A 23,513-nucleotide genomic window follows, 5' to 3' on the forward strand; every position below is an offset into this window, starting at 1 on the left:
TCCTGAGGTTCAGGTAAGCAAGCCCTTCCCCAGCGCACCTGCCACCCAAACACCTTGTCCTGCTCCCTAGAAAATTTAGCATGAAATAAAATATGAAATTCCTTCTGGGTGAGCAGCCAGAATCAGCACTCTCCACCCCATCCCCTGGGGCTCTGCGCATCCTCCGGACTTTGCGTATCACTCCTACTACTAGTTGTAAAAGCGTAGTACTGGAAGATGCGTGGTACTGCCTGGAAGCTACCCAGGGATTTGCTAAGAAGGAAGGCCAGCTCTCCCTCTGAGGAGCAGAGCAGTGCAAAAAGGAGACGATTTCCACCCAGCAGGGTTTCTGGGCACATCTGGGCACCCACCTGGCGATTCCCTCGCAAGCACGAGGTGTCGGGGTGCTGTGTGGGCTTCCTCCCCACGTGGAAGCCCAAGGACTTGAGGGCAACACAAAGAGTGGGTCTGGGCCTGCTGTGTGTAAGCAGACGGAGTCTTTTGACCCGCTGCCAGACACTGGGACTCCCGGGCAAGTTACAGAAAGACTGGATTGACATCGTTAGCCAAACTTTAAATGGTTGAGTAAAAGCAATTAGGAAGAACCCCTACTGCAGACAGACAAACCAAGCAGCACTGGGTGAGTTCCTTCTCTGCCTCTTGCGCATCTCTCGCGTGTACCATGCCTTCGGGGGGCAGATCAGACCTCCAGCACCTTCAGACGGGATTGAAGTCCAAGTGTTAGAAGTCACTGAGGATACTGATGTCTGCGAACTCGTTCCTGTACCGGTAGGCGTACAGACTGAGCAGGAAGGCCCATTTCAAGGAGATGAAGCTCCAGACGCACGACAGGTAGTAGCTTCTGGGATCAGTCAGGGCTAGGAGAGAGAACAAGGACACAAGGTGCATTTACAAACCGTTTTATTCCTTGTGCAGCCAGGCCAGAAAAAAAAAAAAAAAAAAAAAAAAAAAAAAAAAAAAAAAAAACCTCGGTCCCAAATGAAAACGCAGTCCCCAAAAAAAAAAAAAAAAACAAACACGATCCTTCTCCCTTTGATCTACGGCCAAGCAACCACTGGGAGGAATGACACGAGCCCTCATATGACACTTGCACAGCTCCCAGGGACGCGGCTCTGCGTGCTGACTAAGCTCCGAAGGCATTTCGCCCCGCTGGCTCGTGTTTAGATTTCAAAGTCCTCGCCCACCTGCTTTACGAGCGCTGAGGCACGGTGTTTCCGAGCACTCCCCTCAGCTGTCAGAGGAGTAAATTCCAGTTTCTGCTGAAGACTAAGCTGGGAAATGGGGATTGTTTGCAGGTTTAGCAGGGCGGCTATCAGACAGCAGCAGACGGGCGCTGCCCTAGGGAGTGGTGCCCATCGGCTCTCGTGACAGCAGAAAAATGAAATGCTTTCTGGCACCCTCCCCAAAAACCTCACGGTGCCTCTCAAGAGGTGGCAGGAGCCCCCCCAGTCTGTTCCTTCCCACCCAGCCCCAGTAAGCCCAGTAGCACCAGCTGCTGCTCCCAGTACTGCTGCCAGGTACTTACACTGGTGCTTGGTGATGGCCAGGACGAGGAAGGTGCAGATCCCCACCACTGAGAGGGCTGAGAAGAGGATCCCGATGAAGAGGAAGAACCTCAGCCCTTTTAACCAGGTCCTCCAGTAATCCTGCACATACATCACATGCGTGATTAGGGCCCAGAGCGCCAGAACACCTGCTCGATCAGACAGCAAGGGGAATCAGTACCGTGCATCACACCACGACACAGAAAGGTGCTGAATAAATACACATCCCAATAACCGCCCCCAAAAAATCACCGAATGTTAACGCTTCATTGCCAGGACACTCAGAAAAGGGGGGCAAGAGGGCTGCCCGTGCGAGCATCGCCCTCCGCAAGCACCCCACAGCTTTAGGGCAGGCTTTAGGGTACAGGTCCGGATCCCAGGCTGGCACAGAAAGGGCTTCGTTCATCGAATGCATTCCCCCGAACAATATTTTCATTTTCCTGTGCTGAGCAGCCCCATTTGAAAGGGCCCTGCACACACAGCGATCCCTCGAGGGCCCTTCCAAGCCCTAAAATTCTGATTTATCGACTTCTCCATGCAACCTCGGGGACAGCAGCCGCAGCCAGGCACCTCCCGAGAAGCAGCTCACCTTTTTACAAAACCCAGGGAGCCCCTTTTACACCCAGGGCTGACGAAGACCACCCCACGACCACTCACTTCAGACACCCAAGGAAGACCCAGCTCAGCACCCCGCACCTTTTGGCTCCAGCACATCTCCACCTAACCCCGCAGGGCGTCCACGCGCACAAATCCCCTCCGAGCCCTTGAGGTGACCCAAAATTACCAGCCACAAGGATCCGTGTCACCGTCTGGCTGCCCTACAGGAAAACCTTTGTTTTCCTTTGCATTTATCCGCAGAGCAAATTTACTCCTTATGCTAAAGAAGGGTTATCACGAGGAGGGGACGGGACCACGTGCTGCTGTGCCGATGGATAATTGCACAAGAGTACAAGGAACACGATCCAAAGCTCTCCCAAACGAGCTTAATTCAGGTTTTACCCAATTAGCACGAAGCCTTCCTGTCCTCCTTGCTGTTTTCTGTGCTTTCAGAGAACCGTACAGCTATTTCAATTTTTTTTTCCCCCAATTTATTTGGAAATATTCTGACAGCAGCTTGAGAGCTTGAAACGCGTGGCCCAAGCCTTCAACTCACAAAGGAAGCACCGGGGAACAAAACCCACAACGCTGCTGCCAAGCTGGTCGGATTTTCAAAGGGCTGTGACATTTCTGTCGGCGTTTCTGAAAGCAGAAGGGTGCAGAAGTTCAGCTCCCAGCTGATTATTTACGTACAATTCCCACTTAGGGCAAAGCACGCTCGGGAGGTGCTGAAGGTGGACGAAATCTGGCTCCGCACTCCTGGGGCTGGCCCAAAACGTCCCGGTTACACAAGCAGACAAGCAGCTGAGCACGTCCAGGTCTTTGTTTTGCGTTTTAAGATCAGCACGGCTTGTGTAGAAGCAGCAAAAGGCACTTCCAAGGGCTTAGGGGACCGTTCCCGACCCACATTTCAACCCCCTTGTCAGAAGGGAGAGGAAATGAGGGAGCAAAAGGCATGAAAGCCCCCAAGTACCGAGCACTTTCTGATGTAAGGAGAAATGACACATCCTCCCCTGATCTTGTGCTTTTAAAAAAAAGCCACCTTTTCACCAAATATAAAGGAAAAAACGAGACCAGGCACTCGGTGTAAGAAAAGTGGGTCCAAATGCCTAAAGAGCTGCCCGGTGCTCCTCCTTTTTGCTGCCACCTCCTGTAGACGTCGTATTTTAAGGGTGGCAGCAAGCAGGGAGGAAAAAAAGGACAAAAAAGGACAATAGCACTGCTAAAATACCAGGCTGCTTTACGAGGTACCCTGTAATAACACAGAACCCCCCTCTGCAGCTACCTTCAGTGCCTTCGGGTGGTGCCAAGTGGCTGCGGACACCCTCCACGGTGCCCCAGAGGAAGAAAAAAGGTGGAGGATGGAGCAGAAAAGGCAACTTTTCACTAGAGGCACTCCAGGTTTCGCTGCTGTGGCTCTCCCCAGGGCAGCAGGGATGCTGCTGTGCCACGATGGGGCTGGCAGGAGGCGTTTTGGAGCTCTGCAGATGACCGTGATCACGCTGGCGATGCCTTTCAGAAAGCCTGCCATGGGATTTGGTGGCAAAGCCCAGCACCCAGCTCGCTGATCCACCACTTCCTCGACTTCACGTTACCCTTAACCTCGTGCTCGAGCAAGTTCAACCCACATTTTAAGAAAATATATTTAAAAAAAAATAAGGAACTTTGGCTTTCTGATTAGCAAAATCAAGCTGCTTCCCCACCGGCGCCTTTCAGATGACTTGGCACAATTTATCTGAAGTGCTGAGTCAAGCTGCTCGTGTTTCCACGCCAAAAAAGCCTCTAATGCCCCAAAAGCTCTCGTGGTAAGAACAGAAGAAGCACATGAGCATCACCAGATCCCCCCCCCAGCCTGCCCCTGCCTCTTCCCCAGCCCTAAAGCCTGACACAGCGCTTGAAAGGGAGCCGTGGGGCAAACCTCAGCAGTAAATCCCTAACGGTGACAAGGCAAAAAAACCCAGCTCCTCCACGTGCAGAGCTGGGTCACACGGCTGAGAGGCACAGAGAACCCTTTTACCCCCAAAATATCACCAAAATGTTCGTTATCCCATGAAACAGGGGCGAGCGGGGTCCTCGCCAGCTCCGCCTGCCTCTCCCCTGCACCCCTAAAACACCCCAAAATCCTTCAGCGAGGCTACAGAGCTTGCAGAGCAGCAGGGTTTGGTGGTTTTTTTTCCCCTAAAAGGGCAGAAAAAGGCTACAAGAAGTTAAATCAGCTGGCAGAGCTGCCTCAAGAAGCATCCACAGCAGCAGAGGAAACGTGCGTGTGCTCAGACACGGGCAAAAGAAACGAGAGCAGGACTCTGGTCCTGAATCCCCCAAAAAAGGGGCCAGCAGCTTTAACACAAACCCCTCAGCTGGATGTAGGCAGCAGAACAGCAGCTAACTCATTCACCTGTGCAACTGCAAACAAAAAAAAACACATTTTAATAATTTTTTTTTACTGGAATAGGAATAAAAGTCACGGCATTTAAAGCCTGCAGTGATTAACCGCAGGACCTTCAGCATCCTCAAGCCCCCCCAAATCCCCTCCCCATCCACACCTGTATTTTTGGATTGCATTTTGCATTCACCAAGAAGCAGACCCAGAAGCTGCAGTGACATCACCTGCTGGAAATAACACCAAAAAACCTTCCAGGGAAAGGTTTTGGCTGGGTGGAATTACTCCAAGCTGGAACCACCCTAAAAACGAGAGGCGCTGAACAAAACACAATCGAGGGATTTCCGACAGAGAGCAGCGGGAAAGTTGTTACCTTTAAACCAAAAAAAAACAAAACTAATTATCCAAAGTACACAAAGCTCCAGGAAAAGGAAGCTGGCCCATCAAACAACCACGAGAACATCTGAAACAACAGCGACAGGGGCAGGGTTTTTTTTTTTTTTTAAAGCCTTTTATACCTATGAGCTGCTGTTTAATTCATAGTTGAAATATAAAAACCTGCAGGATACTTGGGACACGCTTAAATACATCCTAAAGGGCAAGTCCCAAAGCCGGAGCGAGCTCAGCCTGTGAGCAGGTGCAAAAAAAGACAAAATCCTAAATATTTTGGTAAGCCAACCAACAGACAGGCTGGCACGCTTCAGCTGACGTGGGACCAAACTTTCGCTTTCTCCCAGCGTAAAACCAAAAAGCTGCGAGCGCAAAGAGGCTTCCCCAGAGCCCTGCTCGTCACGGGCAGCAGTTTTGGTCCCTGTAAAAAAAAAAAAAAAAAAAAAAAAAAAAAAGAAAAACAACAAAACAAGTCGCATTGTTTGGCAGGGAAAATGCAGCGCAGCTGCCTTCCCGGAGCTCGGAGCAGCCAGAGGCCACGTCTGCACGCCGTGCTGGGACGCGGCGTACGGCACTGACGGGCGGGCCAGATTCGAGGGAAAAAAACAACAAATGCGTGAGCGAGGAAAAAAAAAATAATAATAAAAAAAAAAAAAAAACAACAAATGTGTAGAGCGAGGCCAAGAAGCCGAGCAGAGGAGCTCTCCTGCCAGCTGCACGGAGCTCCAAGCGCTTGCGGACGACGGGACAAAGCTGACAGCGAGCAAAATGAGAATAAAATTGTAAAAATGAGAAGTATTAAAATCTACTTGCACTGTTCTGGAAAAGATGAAGTCTACGGTGAGCAGCGAGAAGAGTTTTTTCAAGGCCTTCCGTCATTTTCCATCTGCACAACCTCTTTTTACACATTCTGCTACTCAGCAGCACCCGTTTTAAGCTCATTTTTCCCATTTTTGAGTTGCAGAAACGTTGCCTTCGCTGGTTGATTCCCAGAAAGGGTAAAATGCTCTCTTCCGGCACTCCGGGCCAAGCCAGCTCAGCATCAGCTGTTTTTGGAAGAGGTTAAAAACGGGTTTTCTCTAAGCAGCAATTCTGCCAAAATAGCTAAGGATCAACACCGAAATATTTAAGGAAAACAGCTCTGGGAGGAGAGGAGTCTTTGGAGTATTCTCGTGAAAAGCCCTCGGTAAAACCTCCCTCTGGACACGTGCAGTCGAGGGCTTTGCTGTTTATTTTGGGACGTTTCGGTTCAGAGGAAAGCAGATTGGGCTGCACGGGCGCAAGAATTTAAAAAAAAAAGGGGATTTTTGAAATAAAATTTCAGCTGCTTGCTCGGCACCGGGCTGGCCCGAGCGGCCACGTTTAGAAGCAGGAAATGGAAGATGTTCAGATTTCGGATGCTTTGTGCCTCTGCCATTCATGCTGAAGACGAAACCAACATCACATTTTCCACGTAGGAAGGATTCGCTTCTCCCCTCGCAATTCTGCAAGATCACAGCGAAGCACAAACCCTGGGCTTTGGCTTTGTGCTTTCTTTTAGTGTGTTTTTCCCCACCTTTCGCCACTGCTTAAGACAATAAAGCAGGCACAAGGCACAACTTAACTTCTTTTTAAGTATTTTGTATGCAAACACGAGCAATTGGAAGTGTTTTATTCCTGCGATGCTTTTTTTTTGGAGAGGGACCAAGCCAATCTGCCTGGATTTCCCAGGATTTTCCTCTCGGTGCTTTCAGAAAATCGTAATTTTTGCACGCCGTGGGTGCTGTGACCAGCCTCAGCCAGCTTCTACTCCTTCCACTTATCAGATATTTTTAAAGTTTCGAGGGTCTGAAAAGTGCGCTTTGTGTTTCATCTCCCTTGCAGCTGCTTTAATATCTGGTCCACATTATGTTCTCAAAGCACAAGCTCTCTATTTTGCCAGAAATATCTGAGCAGCTTGGAAACAGCCAATAAAGTCTCTTATTGTGGAAAAAAAAAAAAAAAACACAACTCTTTCTCTATTCAATTTAAAGAGAGAAGATACACACGCAAGAACATTAAAAGCCACTCGGGAAAGGGCTGGATCCATCCTGAAAACATCTAATTGCTTTCTTCTCTTTTAAATTGCCCCTGGCTGAACGAAAACATAAGTTTCGTGGAGATTCATGGCTTACTTCAAAAAAAAAAATTAATTTAAGGCGGTGAGGGGGGGAGGTCAAACACACAAACAAGCACTGAAGTATAAAAGCCACTGTGAGTAGCTCGAAACGAAATGGCAAACCACCGAGACGGGCAGCATTAATTCGGGGATGACTTTTGGGGTCCCGTGATCAATCCGTTGAGCTGCTGTCCCGGGGGTTATCGGAAAGCCTCGGTCGGGTGTCGCTGCTTAGAACAAGGGGCTGATAGAGGAGGTCTGCCCCCGATTGAAGAGGATGAGAAAATTCCCATGTGGGCACGCCTGGAGGCAGAGCTGAGATTTAGAGGATTAGCGAGCTGATCTTACCGGGCGCTGTGGTTTTGGGGGGGGGGGGGTGTGAGGGGTTATTATCATGAAAACCAACCAGAAAGACTGGAAAGGGGGTTGCTCAGCATCTGAAATTGCACGCTTCTGGTTTCATAACTAGAGGGAATTGAGGGCTCTGGTTACAGACTCAGCACAACCCGACCGCCTGCCCCTCCGCAGTAAACTTGCACGCTGCAGCTCGGGTGAAATGAATTTGAAGTTCAGTTCAAATTCCAATGACTGCATCCAAGCAGGTGAAAGTTAACGAAACCAGTAAGGGAAGACGGATTTCAAAGGGAAACACAGGAGGAAAGGTTCTCTGGAAGATTAGGAAAAGATAAATAAAGCGATTACAAAGCCAGGGGTTCCTAATGGCAGAGGCATCAGCGAGGCTTCTTACAGAGATTAAAACAGAGCCCAGGACAGCACAGGAGAGAGGAAGCACCCAGATAAACATCCTGAAAAACACGCCCCTGATAACACCAAGTGCACATCAGCAAAAATTTAGGCAGGCTGCAACCCAACGTGGGCAAGGGAGAAGCAAAGACACCCAGCAGAGGTGATGGGAGAACCAGAAAGAAAGCTACAACCAGATCAGCACGCACGAGCACGCTCGCAGAGAAGGCTGGCAGAAGCCTTGGCTTAATTAGAGGCACGTTAATTAGCAACTTTTGCTAAACTGCCAGCTACACCAGCCTAAACAATCCAGCCCCCCCCTCCATAAAGTGTCAGCGCTGCCAGCCGCAACAGCCGGACCTGCAGCTCACGCAGGTGCTCGGATCGCTTTTGGAAGCTCCTGAACGAAAAAAGGCACTTTTTGGCCCAAAAAACAAAAGCCTGGGGTGAAGACAGCGACCCCACGGAGCGCACGAGGACACCTCCAGCAGGGTTTTATGCTCGCCCCGTGCCACCAGCAGCGCCCACGCACCACGCTTGAGCCGTGCCGGGGGGATTAGGGGAGAAGCCGTCCTTCTGGCTGCGTTAAAAAAAAGTTGCAAGAGGGTTTTTCGGAGACCGAAGGGCACACGGCAGTGCCTGAGAGCGAACGTTGCAGCGTCTGCACAGCGGAAAGTTTCAGCCGCTCGCCCACTTCCTTCCCTGCCATTCTCTGCCAGTGGAAATTAAGAGCTGGTTAGCGTGCGACAACAAAAAGAGGTGCCAAAAACAAAACCCCGTGAAATACCTGAAACTGAACGACCCGCGGTGTCTAAACACAAGGCCAACCTCCTACACGCTGTTTTTTTTTTTTTTTTTTTTTTCGTGGAATAAACTTAATTCAGCAAGCAGCCTTCGCTTCGGTGCATGGGGAAAAAAAAACAGTGATTCTTTTTTTCTTTAAGGCTCCCCCTCCAGCAGTGCCCGAGCACCCACTTCAACCCTACCCATGTGAAATGTCTGTCCCTGGAGGCTGGCACAACTTGGCTTGAAGGCTTGGCTGGCAGCAGAACAAATTTCAAAGGTCCTTCCCGTACACGAGTGGTTCTGTTCCTACTCGATCCCGGCCTGTTTGCAGGACAGCACGCTACACGTGATCAGCTGGGGAGCATAAAGGAGAAATCTCATCTCATTTCGCCTGTTGGAACAGGGAGAGTGAAGCAGAAGGGCAGGAAAGAGCAGCCGAGAGTGGAAGATGACAGGAGCCTCTTAAATCAGCTTTGTCACAACAGCGAAAGACGCTGAAAGCCTTTCTGATTATTTCTTAATGCGTTTCTGAGGCTTTGGGATCCTGCCGAGGCTCTGCCTCTGGACGTGCCACAGATGCTTGCGAGCCTGCAAATTCACCGAGTGCAACCTTGCAAGTGGCTGTTCTTTTAATCTCGCTTACCTTGAACCTTTAATCAAAATTAAAGATTTTTGGAGGAACGGCAAGAAGAGGGCGAGGGAGCTGAGGGAATCGGCTGGATGGCAAACCTAGCACAACCCTGGGCATCCCAGCTGCCCTGATGGCACAAACACCCAGGTGGCCACAGCAGCGTTGGATTCACTCGTGTGCAAGCAGAAATCCGGATTCTTTACCAAATTTCACTTCCCTTTAAGCTCTTCCTCCAGGTGGTTGCTTGAATTCAGCCAGAGAAAACCCCGGAGCTGGTGAGCGGAGGGATGGCTGCGATCTGCTCCAACCCAACCATTAACGAAAAATATATAACTTAAACAAGATATTGATGCATCACTGATTTCAGAGGACGTAAATATGGGTTTTTACAGCCTGTGGCCTGTCTGAAAAGCAGCTCAAACGCCTGTCTCAGAGCATCCATCCCAGATGCTTTCAGCGGGTACAAACCTCAGGAAGCGGGCAATTTGGGTTTTTCCTGAAAACCCAGAGCACGCGTAAATGCTGCTTTCCAGGCCAAAATCTCGCCGGGAAAGTCAACAAAACTTTAAAGTTTTGAAGTTTAAAATAAAAGCCTCTTTTGGGTAAGAAGGCCGGCCGGCACCTGGGGCTCCCCGCACGCAGGTGCAGTCGGCGTGTCCCAAAAAATGCTGCTTGGTTTCCCCAGCTGCAAACGCAGCCAGACACCGGCGCCTGGTCCCAAGCTCCCCAAATACCCTTGGGGGAGGCCAGAAGAAGCCCCCAAACCCCCACCCAAGCCTCGAAGCCCCCTGGGGGCTGTCACAGGGAGCTTCCCACCACTCAAGGGCCCCCCAAGGATCCCTGAGTCCAGCTCCTGGCTCCGGACCCCGAACCCAAACCACGTTTCTGAGAGCGTTGGGACAGGGATCCCCCAACTCCAGGGCTGCGACCAGGTCCCTGGGGATCCCATCCCAGCGCCTAGCACCTCTGGGTGCAGAACTGCCCCTGGAGCTCGCCTGTCACAGCCCCGGGCCCAGCACCACGGGCCTCAGCACCAACCCCAGCACCATGGGCTCAGCACCACGGGCACGGACGGCTCCTGCCTGTCACGATCACCCCCCCCAGCCCCAACCCCAGCACCACGGGCCCCAGCACCTTGGGTCCAGCACCACGGGCCCCAGCCTCAGCCCCAGCACCCCAGGCCCAGCACCCCGGGCCCAGCACCAGCACCCCGGGCACGAACGGCTCCTGCCCGCCCCGATCTCCCCCCCCATTCCCATTCCCATTCCCATTCCCATTCCCATTCCCAGCCCCATTCCCGTCCCCATTCCCAGCCCCGTCCCCAGCCCCGTTCCCGTTCCCAGCCTACCGGAGAGCCCCCCGGCGGCGGCGGTGGCTGGCTGTCGGAAGGCAGCGGCCAGGCTCCAGGTGAAGAAGGCCGAGAGCCCCAGCGCGCAGCCGGTGGCCGCGTAGGCCAGGCGCAGGGCGAGCGCCCGGCTCACCGCCATCGGAGCGCTGCGCCGCCGCACGCCCCGCCCACCGCCGCACAGCCCCGCCCACCTCCTTTAAGCCACGCCCACCTCCGCGCTTAAACCCAATGTGCGCCGCCGTCGAGCCACGCCCGTCAGCTCTCGAGCCACGCCCACAATGCTTAAAGCCACGCCCAGCAGACACAAGCCACGCCCACCACCCGGCCCCGTCTCCGAGTCCCGTCGCTAAGCCACGCCCACTGTGGTCGCTAAGCCACGCCCACTGGCAGAGCGCCCCCCGGCGGCCCGGAGGATTTGGGGGGGAATGGGGAGGGGGAAAAAGGGGGGGGTATGGGGGTTATGGGGGGTTATGGGGGTTATGGGGGGTGTATAGGGACACGGGGGGACATGGGGAAATGGGGGATTTAGGGACACGAGGGGGGCATGGGGGTTATATGGGATTTGGGGGCGTGGGGTCATGGGGGGGCACATTTGGGAAATGGGGGACAATGGGACACGAGGAGGGCACAGGGGTTATGGGGGGGTTATGGGGTGCAATAGGGACATGGGGGGGACATGGGGAAATGGGGGATTTGGGGACATGAGAGGGGCATGGGGGTTATATGGGATTTGGGGGTGTGGGGTCATGGGGGGGCACATTGGGGAAGTGGGACACGAGGGGGGCATGGGGGTTATGGGGGATTATGAGGTGCAATAGGGGCATGGGGGGGACATGGGGAAATAGGGGATTTCCCAATTTCAGCCCAATTTCTGCCTGTGGCTCCCTGGCCGCAGGGCACCCCACAGTAGGGCCGGGTGCTCAGCCCGGCGCCCTGGAGCCCGTTGCACCCTCGGCTCTGTCTCCTAATGCTTTTTCCTTCAATTTCCGTCAATTTAAGGCAAAGTTTCCACGTTTCCGGCCTGGCTCGACCGCAGGCGGAGGAGTCCCTGCTCTAGATGGCAGCAGCCTCCTTCCCTTTAGGGCCGAGCCACCCCAGCACCAATTCCCCTTCACCTCCCTCACCCCGCAGCGGGGTCTGGAAGCCCACCAAGGCCGGAGCTGCCCCACAGACCCCCCCCGAGACCCTCCCCAGGTTCAGCCCCCGCCACCAGGAGCCCGGCTCCGTCCTCTCCCTAACCCCAAAAGGAGGGTGGGAGGTGACCCCAAAGCTTCTGGGCCCTATAGGATGGACGAGGCCTGCTCCCCCAGCTTGTCCCCATGGGAAGTGCTCTGGGCTGTGACTGTCTTGGTGGCCGACCCTAAATTCACTCTTTTAGCCACAAATGTCCCGTGTGGGTGGCACTTTGTCCCCGTTGCCTCCTCGTGCTCATAATGTGACACGGGATGGGTCTGGGATGGGTCCCTGTGGTGCCACCACCCTCCACCACTATGGGGCCAGCAGCTCGGCCCATTGCAGGGCAGTTATTTCCCCTTGTGCAGCCTTATTTTTAAAGAATCACAGAACCATGAGGGCTGGAAAACCCCTCCAAAATCACCTGCTCCCCCTCCCACCATCACCCCCCAAACCACGTCCCCAGGCACCACGTCCAACCTCTCCCTGAGCACCCCCAGGGACGGTGACACCAAAACAACCCCTGGGCAACCTGTCCCAACGCCTGACTGCTCTTTTCTGAGGATAAATTCCTCCTAATCCCCACCCTACGAGATCCCATCCAGCAGGGAGGATTAATTAGAACCGTTTGGAGGCTGTTGGGGACGGATCGAGATGTGGCCCTGCCATCTGCGCTCCGCCACGTGGCGAAAGCAAACAAGGAAGGTGGAAGCCGTGGGATTACATAAATAAATGCATGTTCTTGAGGCTGTTGGGCACCAAAACGTGCCCTGAGGCTGCGGAGACATGCGGAGACATCGGGGAGCAAGGGGAGGATGAGGAGGAGCCTTCGTTTTCGGGTGGTGCCCACCGTGGAAAGCTCACCGGGAAGGTCGGTGCTCATGGCGAGGCGTGGCTGAGGCTTCGGCTCGGTTCAAAATCAGGAGGAAAAAAATAAATAAAATAAAATAATAATAATTAAAAAAAACCCTTACTGAATTCCTGGCTGAAGGATGGGAAAATTGGAGCGCTGAGCTCGTGGGTGAGTGGAGAAATGGGGAGCAGCCCTCATCCCCCGTGCCCCTTGTGCCGGAGACGCCGACCACACGTTGGCCACGCACTGGTGGAAATGCTGCAGGAGGATCCTGGTGTGTGCTTGGGTTTGGCAGGGAAAATCTCAACCTCATGCCCCCCAGGGCCAAGCACAGCCCTTGGAGGACATTAATAAAATGCTCTGTGCCCTTGGGATTGATGGCTGCAGAGACCTGCTTGACCTTGGGGTTGGATGTGCTGCTAGTGCTTTATTTTTTTTTTAGTATTTAAACCCTGCAAGGAGCCCTGAAACCTGCAAAAAATAAAATAAAAAAATATAAAAACCGACACCTTTTCTGGCACCTTCTCCTGCAGGAATGCAGGTGCTGCATGCACATACCTGAAAGTGCAATACGCGGCGTCAGCAAATGCCAGGCGGCCGTTCTGTGTCAAAACAGGTAAAATCAGTTCCGCTGTGGTCCTCTCTGCCCAGGCTGGCTGTTCGCACACGTCCAGCCTGCAAATTACCCGGCAGAAATTCGGAGAGGGCTCCCAAGGTGTCATCCCAGCTGCACTGAGTCCAGCTGAGCAACGGGTGCCAAAGGCGAATGGGTTTTGTAGGACAATTTTTTACAGGTGGAAAACCTTCAGCAGCGATCAGAACCGGGGAAGTTTGGTCTCTGTGGATGACCAAGGTTCAGTGGGGTTGTTTAGGGGGGTCAGGCCACAGCAGAAAGTCACCCAGAAGTATCTGGGGACACAAAAAATAGATAAAAGGGCTGGTTCTGGGGAGTGGGTCCATCACTGTGACCAACCTCGGAGGTGGCCAATGAGTCCTTTAAAACGGAAATGGCTTTGGGGGAGCTTGGGTTGTTTCCAAAAACCAACAGGATGACAGGTAAATACCCTGCAAGGTGCTTTGAGGGAGTACATACAAATAAAGTGGCCTCAAGGATGCAGTGGGCATCGATTCCCAAAGAAATCCATTTTGCTCACTTGCAAATGAGCAGATCCAACATGAAGACGAGGAAGCTTTGCATGACCCGTAGGAAGACGGGAGCGAGATCAGCTATTTGCCTGGCTGCCTCCAGCCTCCAGCACATGATTTAGATCTGAATTTAGAGGATGGGTCTGGCAAGGACCCCGGCTCAAAGATCTCAGGCAGGGATGTGAGAGCAGAATCAGTGCTCAGCAGTAGCTTTAGACCAGGTGGGTACGAGGCGATGCCGCCTGCGATGCGCATCCCGGAGGGGCTGACATCACTGCTGCAGCGCAGACCTGCGTGTCTGGGCCAGCAGCGAGAAGGGGAACGGGCACTGCGGGGCATGAGTCACCTCGTCCCGAGGTAAAGATCTCAGCCAGCTCAGGGGAATTGCACCCAAGAAGCGATTGCACCCCGAATCCCTGCCAGAAACGTCGAGGCAGGGCTGGCAGCTGGCACAGGCGCGCGCCTTGATGCTGAAGGAGTCTGGTTCTGGGTCGGCTTTTTGATCCCTTTGGGATTACAGCGCGGAAACGTGCTGATCCTCAGGTGGAAAGGCAGTGCCGCTACCGCCCCCAGAGCAACAAACCCCAAAAGAAGAAGCTGAGCGTGCACGGAGGTGCCTGGGCCGACCTGTCCACGGATCCTCCTTCCTTGCCCCAATATATTGAGGCCGATGCAATCCCTGGACAAGTGCCACGCCGTGCCCAGCTCCGTCGGGATGCTGCACTGGAGGAGATGGGGCTTCCAGCGAAGGATCCCATCCAGCATCACCTTATCCACGATTCTGTCTGTTTTCAGACAAGAGGACCGCATGGCTGGCAGGTGGACGTGGCTTTCCCGTGCCTTTTGGGGTTGCAGCTTAGAAAATGGGGGCATCAACCGGGCTGAGAAGAAGCAGGGAGGAAAAGACCCCTTCCAGCTCGGTCAGTGAGATGGGTTTGGAGCGTCCTCAGCCAAGCAGAGGAGCAAGCAGCCCCCAAAGCGCTGGAAGCAGCAGCAACCTCAAGCTGGCCCTGGGATTAAGCCAATTAGAAGCTGCCGGAATTTGCATAGCCCTAATTAAAGATTCACTGAGCAGACACAACGAGACCGAGTCTGAGCAGCCAGCCCGGTGCTCAGTGTTTCCCCGTGGGCCGCCCTGGGTGATGTTTCAGGGCATGATTCACATCCCACACTTAGGAAATCTCCGCTCTCACGGGACGGGACGGGAGCTGTGTCCTCCAGAACCGTCATGCAGACGACAGACGGGGGGTTTGATACCCAATTTATGGCAGAGCTGCTCATTTTGGGTGATCTGGGGTTAAAAAAATGTATATTAAAAAAATCCCAGGCAGCCTCCTGTGATGCCAACACGTGTTCCTGCTTAGCAGCTCACATTTGGCTTGGGTGCACTTCTTAACCCAACCTTGTCACCTTTGTCACCTTTTGCCCCAAAACGAGGTTGCCCAATTCTTAGCAAAACCCACAAAAAGGGGCAGCCCTGGATGGGATCTCATTTCCCCCCCTGCTCCTGTGCGCTGCTTCTTGCAGAGATTTGGACCTTGGACTTTTTCTCCAGCAGCTGGTGGCCAGGTTGCGGCGGGCTGAGGACTTCCCCCGTTAATTGCCCCTGCCTGGCAAAGCTGAAGTCACCGCAACAGCTGGGAACCAGCAGTGATACGAGCCCAGGGATCACCTTCCTCCTCCTCCCTCTGCCCCGTGTGCCAGAGCAGGGAGAAAGCTGGATGGGGGCTAAATCTGGGAGCAAAAGGCAGAAAATCCGCCAAGATGCGGGCGGCCTTGTTTGTTTGCAGCGAGCTGGTATTTTATCCTGCCCATCTCTTGAGAATTTGTCCTTGAGGCTTTTTTTTGTTTGTTTTTTAATCCTTTAGAGAAGCATTTCGGATACGTGAATAACAAGGGAAGGTGATTTAGATGCCATGAATATTGAAGACTCCGAGGGGAAAACACGGAAGAAGGAAAAGTTAAGGAAATGAGGAGGTCCCGGCCCTTCCTGGGGAGAGGGAGGGGTTACCAAGGTTTCCTTAAAACAGCCCTGTTGGGAAAAACCATTGTTTTCCCTGCTTCTCTCCTAAACCCCTCCTTAAAGCCCGGGGCAGTCTGTGGGTCACTTGCTGGTGCTGGATCCCAGGGCCGTGGTCCTTCGGCACCTCCCTGCCCCAGCATCCCAGAGATTTGGGGTCTCTGAGCCCTGGTGTCCCCGTGCCATGGGAACTCCTCTGCGGTGCTAAAGGATGCTGCAAGGCAAACCCCAAAGCCCTGTGCACCAAAATATCCCCGCGGCTGCAGCCCTCGTGTGAGCTGCTTTCCAAAATTTCATTTAATCTCGCTTTTCCCAAGTGAAATCTCCCGGTTCTGGACCATCCGTGACACTGCTTGCTGAGGATTTCGGGGTCTTTTTGCCTGCAAAGGGAGGCAAAAGCCACCGTTTGCTGCTGGGTGATAATAATAAGCCCTTGCTGGATCCAGATCCAAGTGTTTACATGTCTTCAGAGACGCAAATCTGGGCATCATGTTTCAGGAAGAATTGGGAGAAGCAAACTGGATATGGAAATGCCGTGAGAGCAAGACACATCATGCTCCCCGAGCAGTAATTAAAGGAGAATCAAGTGCCTGGGAGACGGAGATCTTCCTTCCCAAAGCAGCAGCATCCATCCCTTTGCCGTGCCAGGGGAATGAGGCTCCTGCTACAACCCCAAATGACCCCAAAATGGCTAAAAAGGCTCTGGCTAAACAGCCACGGGCAAAGGGCTACGCTAAAAGGGCACCTATAGGGTACCTAAAGGACAGCTGCTTTCTTTCCAGCCAAAAAAAGCACACGAGAGCTTGTGCTAGTGCATGAATAGTGGTTAATTCTGTGCCAATTAGGAGGTAAAATGCAGAAACGGAACTGCTTATTAAATTACAAATCATGCAGACTAAATCCGAAGATTATTTAACGCCAAGTGTTTCAGTGAGACACTTGCAAAACTGCGTTGGAATAATAATGTCACTGTGGAAGTGGTATTAGTCAAAGTAATGAAAATATAAATTAGGAAAGGCTCAGACAATAAAAAGGAAATATATATAGGTTAAGGAAAAGAAATACATGAAGTATCCGCATTAAAGAATAAAACAACGTGCTTGGAGCAGAGTAATTTAGAGCCATTTTCCCCACAATCATATTTTCAACACCAATTTGTTATCTCATCCCAGTAAGCCAAAGAGATGATAAATATTAAAGATTTCTTTTGTAACCATCTGCCAGCAAGCGTCCTCATTACTAATAAAAAGAGCTGAGCCTCTTCTTGTTTTGCTTCTTCTGTGCAAACACACGAGGCCCTACCACTGGTTTTCAGGAAACTGTTCCAAAATAGAGAACGTGGCGAAATGCAAGCATTTATCGAGCTTTTCCTCTACCTAATAGGCAGAGGAGGGGGGAAAAGCTTCCAGTATCCTGTTGCCCTCCGCATCCCTGCATCCTCCAGAAATCTGCGCTCGTGTTTTTGGGGTGGGACAGATCCTGAGCCCTCTGTGGCACGTGAGTGGGGCAGAGGAGAGGTTTGTCTGCTCCACGCACACGTGCAAGACACCTTCAGCTCCCAGAGTGTGAGATAAGCAGCCAGCAGCTGTGCCCCAGGTTCGTTAGCACATCGCAATTAAATCATCCTGGGTGTAGCATCGCCGTCATTTAATAAGCAGATCTGGGTCCGGAGCTCGTCCCCGACCGGTGCAGAGTTAGCTCCTGCTCCGCAGCCAGCACGAAGCTGCGCTCTGCTCGTCCCATCATTGCCTTCTTGCACACCGAGGGGACCAGGCTCTGCAAACCGAACCCAAACCTATCTTTTTCCACCCAAAAGAAACAAAACCCTCATCCTCACGTCTTATATACTCACCCAGGCTGCACCGTGCCCTTGCTCTTGCACTCTTGCCCGTGCGCCGCGGTCACCTTGCTCCGGGGGACACCCAAACCACCCCCTGTTGGTGCTGCTCCTGCCACGGGCAGGATGCGGCCCCCGGGAGCTGCCAGCCAGCCTGGGCACCACGTCCTCTGTGGGAAAGGCCAGCCCCGGAGCTATAAAGAGCATTAGCCTGCCATGTCGCCGAGCTTTATTCGGCGCTGACACCGCGCCTTTGCTGCTTTTCCCACAGAAAGCCAGGGCCAGCCCGCCGCCTTCCTGGAATGCTGGTTTATCCCCAGCTTGATTTACAGGAGAGCCCAAAAGGAGCCTGGAGATAGAGGGGATTGAAATGGGCCTCGTGGATCCTGCAGGAGCAGGGGAAAGGCTGGGAAAACACCCCAAAACTGGCCTGGCAGCGCTCAGGGGGGTGGCACGTGGAGGTGACAGCACCCTCAATTTCTCCCCCATCCTCCCAGTCCTCCGCATCACCCCAGGACAGGCTATTTCTGCTGCCCCCTCAGCTATTTAAAGCCTGGAGCTCAGGACAACAGCCCTGCCAGAGCAGCCAGCAATTACTGATTTGTGCTAACGAATGAGGAAACAACAGGAGACGGCAAGCCCTCGGCGCCTGCACCGCACGGGGCTGCCCACGGGGCCAAGGTGCCCACGCTGGGGGATGAGGGCAACAAAGCCACAATGCATCATTTGTGTATTGAACCACTCATAAAAATGAGAATTTTATCTTTTTTTAGCCAAAACACATGAGATTTCAAACAATTTCTCAAGTCCTGAAACACACAGCGCAAAACCTCCGGGACTTTGCCTGCGGACACAGATCGCTGCCGCTGAAGGTCTGGGCTCCGAGGAGACCTGAGGGGTAAAACAGACACTCTCACAAACACCAGCACCACCAGTTTCAACTGGGAACGATCTGGGAGGCGGCTCGGCAGCCAAAAAACTTCCCTCTGCAAAGCCACCCAGCTCCGCAGGTCCCTGAAAGCCTACCACGCTCCGCACGAAAGGCACATTTCCACGGGGCCAGGCCTGCCTGCTCCGGGAGATTAATTATTATTCAAGCGCAGATAAAATGAGCAAGTTAAACACGGCGATAAAGGGTTAGATAAAGCAGAGCTGTTTGCATTTTATGGCAAGGCAGGAGCTCGCTGCTAGGAGCTAACCAGACTCGGGCAGCTGGTACAGCCTTTGGGAACGTGTCCCCGTGGCCGCAGCGGTGACCCCACGTGCTGGAGGCCTCACGGTTGCAAGATTCCTGCATTCCTGTGCTCGGCTTGCACTGGGAAAAGTGAAGGCTGGATGCGCGTGGGGCTGCTGAGGGCAAAGGGCTGGGTTTCTGTGCTGGCCACCGGAGCAGTGGCGTGCCCCAGAGCCCTGCCATATCCCCGTGCTGTGCGTCACCGGGACCTGTGAGGACGCAGCAGGGTTGGCATCGCCGCCTGATGGTCTCATGCTCATCCTCCAGCAGCTCTTACTGGTCCAGTAAAGGTGGGATGCTGGGCTGGAAGGGGTCCTCAGCTGTCCTGGAGCAACGTCCAGCCTCATCCCTGGGGATGCTGAGCCACCAGGAGAGCGCACAGAGCCACGCTGCTCTGCGCCTTCCCTGCGCGCGCCGCTGGAGCAGCCACGACCTCGGAGAGGTTTCCAGACCCTGCCGCTGCTGGGAGCCGTTCCCAGGAATTTGGGGTGGGAGGAAGCGAGGAGAAGGGCAGGGAAAGCGTTTTGGGGATGCTGGCAGAGCACCCGTCATGGCTGGGGCGGGGAGGTGAGAACATCAGTGGGAGCATCCGTGAAATATGGGAAGAGGGGGAGGACCCGCGGCTTTTAGGGGGCCGCACAGAACCTTCCTCGCTCCTCTTCCTCCTTCCCCACCCCTGCTTAATTCTCCCTCATCCGCACAGGGCCACGCGGTGCAGGGACCTCCGGAGCACCTCAGCAGGGACCCAGGGGCCTGGCAAAGGTGAGCGGATCCTCGGCGTGCGAAGCTGGAGGCAGCCAAGGGCGCTTTCCGTCAGGCCGGGGAACTTTCCAAAGGTTCCTCCCTGCCGCGGCCGAGCCAGCATCCTCCCTGTGCGCCGCGGTGGGGCCGGATCCTGGCCCGCTGCCCTGCAGGAGCAGCCCTGCTCCTTTAGCAGGAGTGTTCCCACCTCAGCACCAGCTCTTGGAGAGCAGGAGCAGCCCCGCTGCTGCCCCCCGGTCTCTCCCATCTCCCCGTGCTTGGGCTTTGCTGGTCGTTGGAAAGCGACGGAGGGAAAGGGAGGTGTGCTCAAACACCGAGCTGAGTTTGCCAGTGCCAAATTGTCCTTCCTCCAGCCCTTTTAGGAGGTTGTCGCCAGGTTGGGGTCCTTTATAACCAGCTGGGGCTGCGAAGCTCCAGGCTGGGAGGCTGGGCTCGTTTAGGGCCATGTTTTTGTGTGTCACCTCCTGGGTGTCCAACAGATGGGTGTCCAAAAATTGGCATCTTTGGAGCCCTCCCGTGCTGCACAGGCAGGCAGGGAGTGCACGTGTGGACGGGGAGGTGTGAGCATGGACAGGAGAGATGCACACAGAGGTGGGGAGAAGGGCACAAAGGGGGGGAGATGGGCACAAAAAGGGGGAGATGGGCACATGTACGGATGGAGCAAGAGGTCTCCACGCACCAGGATCTCCTGCTGGGCCGACCCCGTGCCAGCACCACACCGTTATGGTCTGCGGGGCTCAGGCCAGGCTGGGGAATGGTTCTGGCACCGGTGGTTCCCTGGGAAAGGGAAATAACGCAGAAAAATAACACAGAAAATAACAAATAATGCAGAAAACACCAGGGAGCAGCCCACAGTAGGGGGGTGAGGAGGAGCTGCACCCCCTGGGCACGGTCTGCGTGCACGGTGCCGTGCCAGGCTTCAAGGCAGAGGTGCAGAAAATGAGTGTTTGGCAGCAGAAGCAGCAAACAGGGACTTTTACACCCATTTCTACAGCATCCCAAGCCCCCACGTCCTGCTGCCTCCGCCCAACCCACCCACGTCTGCTTTGTCCGTGGGGCCTCAGCTGGGAAACTCGGCCGGGCGTGGGGAACGGCTCCGCCGCCACCGAGCATCCGAAATGCTGACGGCTTTTCCAGGCTGCTCCCAGCCTCATCCAGCTCCGGGGTGGCTCCGTCCCTCCCCGCCCAGCCAGATCCCACTCAAACCAGTGGCCACACCAGCAAAAAACGCCCTGGGAGTCCTGGTGGTGGGGATTTGCTCGTAGGCAGCAGCCCCGCTGCTTTCGCTTGGAGCTCCCGGAGCAAATAATTACAGGAGGCAGCAGGCACAGGGTACACGGTGACAGATCCCAGCATGAGGCTCCCTGACGCCGTGATTTTGTGTGGGTTTTGGGTACGGGCTCCTCTTGCAGCAGAAGCCTCCGGGTCCCCTGCCCTGCAGGAAAATGCCTTCTCTGCCCCCATGCGCTCACGGGGCCCTGGAGGCGAAGAGGGCGGTGGGAGGAAGGATTGCAGTCCCCATCCTATAGGGCTGCTCCTGCTCAGGGGGGTTCCCCAAGGCTGTTTCCACCTCCCCAGGCCCATGTGGGGTGACCTGGAGAAGTGACAGCCCTGGGGAGCCCGGCGGGACCCCGAAATCCCCGGGGTGGCTACGGCAAGCAGGAGCGTGCCAAGGGCGCGCCTCCAACGCGCTGGTGTTCAGCTGGTGTTTCTCATTGCTTTGCTGGCCGGGGTGGGGGGCTATTTAAATATAGATCCTGAAAAAATATATATTTAAACGTTAAAGCAGGGTTTATTTCAAAAGTGAAAGTTCACGCTGGCAGAAAAACCTTTCCTTTTAGCCAAAAGCCCCAGCCCCGGCACTCCCAGGACCCCTTGGCCCTGCTCCAGGTCTGCTCCAGAGTCCTCAGCTTTGGATGTTGGGGGGCCACCTCCTGGCACAAGCTGCTCCCACACCCCTGCACCCCATCCCTGGGGGTGTCCGGGGGGGGCAGGAGGGGCAGAGCACCCCAGGAAGGGCAGGGGGCTCCTGGGGGCCACCGCGGTCCCCAGGGATGGGGATGGGAGGTGGGAAGGTTGAGGGGTCCCCAAAAAGGTTGAAAGGGGAAGGGAGGAGTGGGGAGGATTGGGGGGGGGATCCCCAAAAACGATGCCAGGGGGAGAGGGGTGGTTGGAGGGGCGATACCCAAAAAGGATGCTGGGGGAAGGAGCAGCAGGGTGATTTGGGGGGGAAGGAGGGGACCCCCAAAAAATCGATGCCGGGGAAGGGAGGAGCAGGGTGAAGGAGCAGCAGGGTGGTTTTTTTTTGGAGGGGGGACCCCCAAAAAAAAAAAACGATACCGGAGGAGGGAGGAGCGGGACGGATTGGGCGGGACGGGGCGGGACGGGGCGCTGGGGACGGCCCCCCCCGGGGCTCCGCTCTCCTTCTCCCGGCCCCGCTCCGGGGCGGGGCGCGCCCGGCACCGGCACCGGCACCGGCACCGGCACCGGCACCGGCACCGGCACCGGCCCCGCCGCGCCGCCCCCGCATGAAGGTGCGCGGGGCCGGGACCGGCACCGGCACCGGCACCGGGGGCGCAAACGGGGAAGCGGCGGCGCGGCGGGGGGCGGCGGCGGCGCTGGGGCCCCGGTGCCGGTTGGAAGCGGGGAGAAGCGGACTGGAGAGGGGGCCCGGAGGTCCCCCACCGCCCTCCGGTGGGCTCGGGGGGGACGGGAAGAGGCTGCCGGTGCTGCTGAGGAAGATGCACTTGTTCCGGAGCTCCAGCTACGAGATCCGGCTGGAGGGAGAAGGGGGAAGCTTGCCCCGCATCCAGGGAATCCGCTGGGTGAGTGGGGACGCGGGGACGCGGGGACAGACGTGGGGACAGCAGGGGAATGGGGACGGACACGGGGACACGGGGACACGGGGATAGCAGAGGTGTGGGGACAGACTTGGGGACTGCAGGGACATAGGGACAGTAGGGGCATGGGGATGGACATGGGGACATGGGGACAGACATAGGGATAGCAGAGGTATGGGGACAGCAGGGACATGGGGGTAGCAGGAACCTGGGGACAGACATGGGGACATGGGGGTAGCAGGGATGTGGGGACAGCAGGGACATGGGGACAGGGGGACATGGAGACAGACATGGGGACAGTGGGGGCATGAGGACAGATGTGGGGACATGGGGATAGTGGGGACGTGGGGACAGCAGGGATGTGGATACAGATATGGGGACAGCAGGGACATGGGGACAGCAGGGACAACAGTCACCGACCCCACCTGCAGGAGCCCCCAGCACCCCTCAGCATCCCTCCCTGCGCCGAGAGGGCTGGGGGCTACGAGGTGGAGCCGAGCGGGACCCCCACCCTTATCACAGCCCCCAGCCCCTCTTTATAGGGCAGCCCCCCCAGGTGGGCTGGCAGCGAGCCGTGACCTGCACCCAGCTCCGGTTTGCAGCCTGCGGGGCCAGGCGTGCGGCGAGCACCCTTGGGTGGCCGCCAGCCCCGGCCCCTTCTCTGGGGCGCAGCTGGCAGCGGGGGCACGAAACGAGCCCGGGGCCGTCGTGCTCCAGCGCTCGGCACCTGGGCAGAGCACCCCGACCTGCAGCCAGCGAGCAGGAAACACCTTCCCCGTGCCCGTGGCACGCAGGGTTCAACACGTTCCCTCCCCGCTGGCGGCTCAGCCCGTTTCTCCAGGCGGAACCGGTCGCTTGGCAGCAGGACGGTGCCCGGCGCCACGGCTTCCAGCCCCCCAGCCCGCTGCCGGCCCCCTTTGCCAGCCCCTGGGGTCCCCTCTGCCGGCCCCCCCGCTGTCCCCTGGGTGCTGGAGGTGGCCGCAGGCACCCGATGTCCCAGCCGAGCCCCGTGGCCGCCCGCCTTCCCCTTCCCACGCTGCCTGAGCCGGCACAAACGTCCTTAAGGAATAAGGAGAAATCGCTTTGCGTGC

At 55.4% G+C, this 23,513-nt stretch overlaps 2 protein-coding genes across 3 annotated transcripts in view; one reads left to right on the forward strand and one right to left on the reverse strand.

Moving 5' to 3' along the window:
- Positions 1 to 188: 188 nt before the first annotated feature.
- SLC48A1 (solute carrier family 48 member 1) lies at positions 189 to 10,720 on the reverse strand. The gene is made up of 3 exons (XM_032204863.1): positions 10,558 to 10,720; positions 1,526 to 1,693; positions 189 to 857 (listed from the first exon to the last, which is right to left on the reverse strand). The coding sequence occupies exons 1-3, from the start codon at positions 10,694 to 10,696 to the stop codon at positions 721 to 723; spliced, it is 444 nt and encodes a 147-aa protein (XP_032060754.1). The 5' UTR covers positions 10,697 to 10,720; the 3' UTR covers positions 189 to 720.
- An 11,390-nt stretch (positions 10,721 to 22,110) lies between these two features.
- Positions 22,111 to 23,513, forward strand: part of RAPGEF3 (Rap guanine nucleotide exchange factor 3) — a 13,972-nt gene continuing 12,569 nt past the window's right edge. Inside the window, exon 1 of one of the 2 annotated variants that reach the window (XM_032204766.1) lies at positions 22,111 to 22,407. In XM_032204766.1, coding sequence (XP_032060657.1) covers positions 22,111 to 22,407 — 297 coding nt within the window. The remainder of the gene's footprint in view (positions 22,408 to 23,513) is intronic. The other variant, XM_032204767.1, reaches the window with a different exon arrangement.

This window comes from Aythya fuligula, chromosome 29 (assembly GCF_009819795.1).
Source record: "Aythya fuligula isolate bAytFul2 chromosome 29, bAytFul2.pri, whole genome shotgun sequence".
Classification (NCBI taxonomy): domain Eukaryota; kingdom Metazoa; phylum Chordata; class Aves; order Anseriformes; family Anatidae; genus Aythya; species Aythya fuligula.

Coding starts and splice junctions, on each gene's coding strand:
- SLC48A1 (XM_032204863.1), bottom strand. CDS start 10,696: ATGGCGGTGAGCCGGGCGCTCGCCCTGCGCCTGGCCTACGCGGCCACC. Junction 1,694..10,557: donor CGCCGCCGGGGGGCTCTCCG/GTAGGCTGGGAA, acceptor CTGATCGAGCAG/GTGTTCTGGCGCTCTGGGCC. Junction 858..1,525: donor GGCCATCACCAAGCACCAGT/GTAAGTACCTGG, acceptor TCTCTCTCCTAG/CCCTGACTGATCCCAGAAGC.